At 46.9% G+C, this 6671-nt stretch overlaps 1 protein-coding gene across 3 annotated transcripts; it reads right to left on the bottom strand.

The window, feature by feature from the left end:
• Positions 1-35: 35 nt before the first annotated feature.
• On the bottom strand, positions 36-4906 carry LOC311132008 (RNA-binding protein 4.1-like). Of its 3 annotated transcripts, none has more exons than XR_014613478.1 (4): positions 4794-4906; positions 3203-3638; positions 2024-2885; positions 36-1809 (listed from the first exon to the last, which is right to left on the bottom strand). XR_014613478.1 is itself a non-coding variant. In XM_084165176.1 (4 exons), exons 2-3 carry the CDS (start codon positions 3612-3614, stop codon positions 2086-2088), a joined length of 1212 nt encoding a protein of 403 aa, XP_084021302.1. In that variant the 5' UTR covers positions 3615-3638; positions 4794-4906; the 3' UTR covers positions 36-1809; positions 2070-2085. The 3 variants fall into 3 exon arrangements, 2 of the variants coding, with proteins under 2 accessions (XP_084021302.1, XP_084021301.1); XM_084165176.1 differs by having other exon boundaries at positions 2070-2885; XM_084165175.1 differs by having other exon boundaries at positions 36-2885.
• Positions 4907-6671: the final 1765 nt, after the last annotated feature.

Raw genomic sequence — 6671 nt, 5'->3', positions numbered from 1 at the left:
TATGGATGTGGTCTGAAGAGAGGATAAAAAATATATATAATTCTCACCAAAATAAATTTGGGTTTATTAAAAAATAAAATGCATAAAACGTACACGCTTTGACTGTAGGAAATATACAAACTACAACAATTCCCAGAAGAACTGAGCAGACTGATGTTCTGTTTGGACAGCCTGCCTATTTCTGATATTTTCCCCACTAATTGGTCTTTTGACCAATAACAGATCTTTTCACATCAGCTCTTTTTGTATATCAGAATTGGGCTGCCCATCTAAATGCAGACTAAGGCACCCTAAGAAAGTGATTAGACTAGAGGCCATTACATATCAATGGTGATGTCATGACAGCAACGCCAATTACGCTCATGTTATTTACTGTATTCAACATGTTTATGTCTAGTAATAAATATTCAATTAATAGAGGACAAGTTGGATTATTAAAGCTTGATTTGTTAGAAACAATATTTAGATATTGATACAAGCCTCTTGAATTGGTGTATTTCAGATTGGGCCATCCTAATCCTGCAAAAATAGTTACTCTTGGAAGTGCATTAAACATGCATTGTTCCAATGAGTACCAACCGATTGCTTCTTTTTGGTTAGGAAGGTTATTACTGGCAAAGCAAGTTTACTGCCATATTTCCGATAGTTTTTAACCCTGCAAATACGCCCAAAATAATTCTAAAGCTGGAATGTTGTTTTGGGATAATGACTGTCATTGTGACAGCAGATATTAACCAGAGAATGATAGAGGCCTCTAGTGGCTAAAAAGCAGTTTTGGCATGGGCAGCACCATGGAGGGCTTCCACCATTTTAATGTAGACAACAGGGTGGGACTTCCACTTTATTGGTTGATCCCTCCTGGTGACCATGTTGGAGTTGTGTCCAACCGGGTAATCAGAAGGGATCTGCCAATTGTGAAGAAGAAAAATGACTACCTCAAAATGGAGGTCTCAACGGCGCTGCCCATGCAGTCACAAACGCTATAACGGCACAGATGAGTCCTCTATCTCGATGATATTAACTCAGAGAGCAAAAGCAGTATGACACAACGGAATTTCCTCTAACCTAAGTAGAACGTCCTCAAACAAAATGTACATATTAAAGTTATCATTCTAAAATCCAGTGCATGAATTTCACAAAGATCGTTCTGGGGGATATTCATACCCGTCTATTCTTACATTTGTTTTCCCAGGGGCAAAAAATTAAGAGAAAAAAAGTGGTTGAATGACTACTGAGCTATACATGGCATGAATGAGATTACAAGTTTTAAATGAATAGTTGAACAAACCAATGAAATGAAAACAAGATTTCTCAAAAAGGAGAAATATTTCTCGAAACTACAGTCACCTCAAACCGCAAATAAAAATGTGGCAAATTCAGCGGCCAATTTGCTTTGACGATATTATCACAAGGGGAGGAGGGAAAACACATTTAAAATCAAAACCGTGACCCACACAAATGAACAAAGCGATTTGAAAGCCGGTATAGTTAAGCTAGTATTAACAGCAAACTGTAGAAATGCCACTCTGGTTGTTTCAGATAGCAAACAGTCTTTGTAACTGACAACTAAAATAAAGGAAGAATGTGAAGTTGTGTGGACTGATTGGTTAGTTGAGAGGATTATTCGTCTGCCGGCGGCTGGCACACCGGTGCCAGGAAGATGCACACCAATTTCCGTCCGAGTCACTCTCGCGCCATCACATTCCGAGTCGCGAAAGGTTTGTTTGCGGCACGTGGCACAGCTCGATGGAACCATGCAGCTGGGAGGAGGAATGGTAGCAAAGGAAAATTCCGGCGTTTCATACACACCTAGAAAAAGAGCAGAGCATTCGCTTTGAGAAATGGGATGGTGTCTCACGGTTTATAAAGCACTGTGTGTGTGTGTGGGGGTCTTAGTTCTTGTTCTTCATTGAAGAAATATAAAGATGAACACGAGTCTACAGTATCCCAGTCCCCACCGTAACATCATCATCAAGTACCTGTTTTACAATCAATAGAACGAACCATTCCAGAACACACTCACCCACACACCACAGGAATGGGCCAGTATTCCTAGTTGGTTGGCTCACCTTGGCAGTGTGTAGCTCAGTAAGCATAGCGTGCCCGATCGGTGTAGGGGTCCCTGGCCCGCGGGACGGCGTACGAAGAGCTTCTGGAGGACACCGGGGACAGCCGCGAGCGCTCGTAACCATAGCTGTCAGAGGCGACGGGCACTCGTCTGATCGGGCTGCGGTCTCGCAAGTAGTACGAGGCGGCCGCCGAGGTTGGTGGTAGCGGGCGGCGCTCGTATGGGTCGATACTAGAGGAGAGCCTTGAGAGGGAGGAAGAGGGGGGAGGGGGAGGTGGGATATAGCCGAGGCGGCGCTCTTCAAAATAGCTTGAGCCATATGGCCGTGCTCTGTACTTCTCGTAATAGTCAACACTGCTGCTGTAGTGGTCTCGCTCGTAGGCCGATGCCCTCTCGGGATAGGAGCTCGGTAGCCTGCCGCTGTACCGATCCCTGGCATCTGTGCTGTACTCCCGAGCAGAGCCATAGCTAGGCCTACGGCTCAGAGGGGGAGGTCCCCCCAGGTAACTGGACGCTCTGCTATACCCTAGCCCGCCCATGTAATCGGATGCCGCAGCTCTGGGGGGCATCCCGTAGCCACTAGGGTATCCGCCGCCGCCCCTGCTGAAACCCCGTGGGAAGCCCCTGCCTCGGCCCCTCATTGGGCCACCCCCGGGGCGTTCACCACGGTCACCGTAGCTACCGCCGTTCTGACCGCCGTTCGGGCAGTCTTTCGACCAGTGACCCTGTTTCCCGCAGACATAGCAGCCGGTTTGAGCTCCCATTCCCGGGACCGTGCGCAGGCGACTGGTGGACAGTTGTACGCTCATCAGCTTGCCTTTTGAGGAGAGAGAAGAGACGCATGAGACGGTTGGCTTCTGACACGCTCGCCACTGCTTCTTAACGACTAGTTATTTCCTTATTGCAAATACTTATTTATTATAAATTGGTTCACCTGCACTGTTACGCTGAAACCGAATAAAAGAACCACGGAAAAGACTCACAACCTTAGTGCCGTTACTTATTCATTGACCTCAGAATTACAACAAAATGCTATTCGGCATCACGTTACGATCTTTATGCCATCTAAAGGGAAGTGTATTCTGTAACTACGGAGAGCACAGACTATCTGCTCTCCCCTGCCTGCGGGTTCACCTTGGAAGGCTGTGTTGTCCAGCCCACTGATTGCCTCCATGGCATCATCCACAGACTCCATGTGGACAAAGGCGTAGTCCTTCACTATGTCAGCCTCCACCACGGGGCCGTATGCCTCAAACTTGGTCTTCAGCTCCTCGTTGGTGCAACCCTCTGGGATGTTACTGACGTGCAGCTTGGTGGTGGACTTTGGTCTGCCGCGGCTCATCTCCACGTTCATCTGCGCCCCGTTTAGCTCATAGTGGTGGAGGTTCTTGATGGCCTCCTCCGCTTCGGCTTTGTCCTTCATGTGCACAAAGCCAAAGTTCTTGACGATGTCACACTCAGAGATCTTTCCATACTCAGAGAATAGAGTGCGTAGCTCGTCCTGCGTGGTGCCGGAGGCGAGATTGCCAATGAAGATTTTCACCATCTTCAAATCAGAACGTTGTTATTCCTGGAAGGGGAGACACAAGCAATTTGTTTTTGTTTACTAAGTTTACCAAGTATATTTCAAATATTTGAAGCATGAAAAAAAGAACCACGTGTAAACTTAGCTTTGCATGACTGCCAACTTTCATAATTAATGTCATATAATTATAAGCGTACTTTAATACATATCAAGATAATAACATGTTAGCAAATATTCTCCCGAGTGGCGCAGTGGTCTAAGGCACTGCATCGCAGTGCTAGCTGTGCCACTAGAGATCCTGGTTCGAATCCAGGCTCTGTCGTAGCCGGCCGCGACCGGGAGACCCATGGGGCGGCGCACAATTGGCCCAGCGTCGTCCAGGGTAGGGGAGGGAATGGCCGGCAGGGGATGTAGCTCAGTTGGTAGAGCATGGCGTTTGCAATGCCAGGGTTGTGGGTTCGATTCCCACAGGGGGAAAAAAATATATAATGCATGCACTAAGTCGCTCATGTAAGTCGCTCTGGATAAGAGCGTCTGCTAAATGACAAAAATGTAAATGTAAATGTTAGCAAGCTATCTGACGTAACATCAGCTAGCTAGCTAGTGTTATCTAGTTAGCTAACGTTAACGTTACTTCCGCAGCTAGCTGACCAGGCCAACTAGCAAACAGTTGTTTCGCATTGATGACTTCCCATTTAATCATTCATGGCTAGCTATCAAGATGACACGGTATTGCATATACTCATCTAGCAGCTATCTAGAATCCAAAGGTCGCGTCTAAAGTTGAATTTACCTCACTTTAGCCAGCTAACGTTAGTTAACTAGCTATGCACCAACTTAGTTAGCTAACTATAACCAAAATAGCTAGCTATAGCTTGTTTAGTTACATCATGTGATAGCAACCTGGCTTACATTGGCCGACAGTCGGAAACCTCCAACTGAAATTCAAATGGTGTTGATAACCTAACCAGCTAGCTAGCTAAATTAGCTTGGTGGCCGTTTGCGTTAGCTAGTATGCTACTGCAGCTACTACAGTAGTTGTAGGAAGAAACGTTTGCACGGTATGATGCTAGGCTAGCGTAGCTAACTAGTTCCTACTTTTGGTATAACAAACACACCACATCATGATAATATCGTACAGGAGAGCAAACTCTAGCAACTTCTTAAATAAAATTCACCACTGATTGAAATGTCGCCTACCTGAACTATGAATTCGGCCGCCAATGAATGACTTCTGAAATGGCGCCGTGATAATCTTCTTCTGCTGCTTATTCTTCTTCTTCTTCGGTGGTATTATGGCGGTCCGCAAATATACCTTACCACCACAGAGAGAACGATGAGACAGATATTTCACCGGATGTATAAATGTGAAGCAGCCGCTTGGAGTTTCCGCTCACAACCACTACCAAATATGGTAGTGAGAGGAAGCCCAGTGGCCGGCAGTGGGAGAAGATGAAACGAGATGTATTGTTGCTGAAATTCTGCACATTTTCTCATCGATGAAACATTGGATCTCAATACAGTTTTCTGTTCCCAAAACTAGAATATGTTCCGAACACAGTGGACAAAGCTTTGTAGACTTTACCCTTTGCCAAAGTGTTTTTTTTTGTTGTTGCATGGTTTAGATGTATGCTAGAACGCGCCAACTTTCTTTGGCAATAGTAATGGTGTCTTTTTGTGCCTTCAATACGCTTCTTCTTCTTCTTCTTCTTCTTCTTCTTCAATGAGGTTTAACGGCGGTTGGCATCCAATTTGTTGCATTACCGCCACCTACTAGACTGGAGTACAACTCCCTTACATTTTGCTTGAAAAATAATTTAAAATAAAGAAATACCCTACCATCTAACGCCGTCGCAACCTTCGCTCTCTCTCTCCCGCTACTCTCTCCTCTTCCATCCTATCATCTCTTCCCTCTGCTCAATCCTTCTCCCTCCAATCTCCTGATTCTGCCTCCTCAACCCTCCTCTCCTCCCTTTCTGCATCCTCTCTATGTCCCCTATCATCCCGGCCGGCTCAGTCCTCCCCTCCTGCTCCGTGGCTTGACGACTCATTGCGAGCTCACAGAACAGGGCTCCGGGCAGCCGAGCGGAAATGGAGGAAAACTAGACTCCCTGCGGACCTGGCATCTTTTCACTGCCTCCTCTCTACATTTTCTTCCTCTGTTTCTGCTGCTAAAGCCACTTTCTACCACTCTAAATTCCAAGCATCAGCCTCTAACCCTAGGAAGCTCTTTGCCACCTTCTCCTCCCTGCTGAATCCCCCCCCCCCCCCCCCCCTCCCTCTCTGTGGATGACTTCGTCAACCATTTTGAAAAGAAGGTTGACGACATCCGATCCTCGTTTGTTAAGTCAAATGACACTGCTGGTCCTGCTCACACTGCCCTACCCTATGCTTTGACTTCTTTCTCCCCTCTCTCTCCAGATGAAATCTTGCGACTTGTGACGGCCGGCCGCCCAACAACCTGCCCGCTTGACCCTATCCCCTCCTCTCTTCTCCAGACCATTTCCGGAGACCTTCTCCCTTACCTCACCTCGCTCATCAACTCATCCTTGACCGCTGGCTATGTCCCTTCCGTCTTCAAGAGAGCGAGAGTTGCACCCCTTCTCAAAAAACCTACACTCGATCCCTCCGATGTCAACAACTACAGACCAGTATCCCTTATTTATTTTCTCTCCAAAACTCTTGAGCGTGCTGTCTTTAGCCAACTCTCTTGCTATCTCTCTCAGAATGACCTTCTTGATCCAAACCAATCAGGTTTCAAGACTGGTCATTCAACTGAGACTGCTCTTCTCTGTGTCACGGAGGCTCTCCGCACTGCTAAAGCTAACTCTCTCTCCTCTGCTCTCATCCTTCTAGATCTATCTGCTGCCTTTGATACTGTGAACCATCAGATCCTCCTCTCCACCCTCTCTGAGTTGGGCATCCCTGGCGCGGCTCACTCTTGGATTGCATCCTACCTGACAGGTCGCTCCTACCAGGTGGCGTGGCGAGAATCTGTCTCCGCACCACGTGCTCTCACCACTGGTGTCCCCCAGGGCTCAGTTCTAGGCCCTCTCCTATTCTTGCTATACACCAAGT

This window comes from Coregonus lavaretus (assembly GCF_964263955.1).
Source record: "Coregonus lavaretus genome assembly, chromosome: 7".
Classification (NCBI taxonomy): domain Eukaryota; kingdom Metazoa; phylum Chordata; class Actinopteri; order Salmoniformes; family Salmonidae; genus Coregonus; species Coregonus lavaretus.
Note: the sequence above shows the minus strand (reverse complement) of the source record. Positions and strands in the feature narration are given on the sequence as shown.

Coding starts and splice junctions, on each gene's coding strand:
- LOC311132008 (XM_084165175.1), bottom strand. CDS start 3,614: ATGGTGAAAATCTTCATTGGCAATCTCGCCTCCGGCACCACGCAGGAC. Junction 2,886..3,202: donor GGACAACACAGCCTTCCAAG/GTGAACCCGCAG, acceptor TCTCCTCAAAAG/GCAAGCTGATGAGCGTACAA.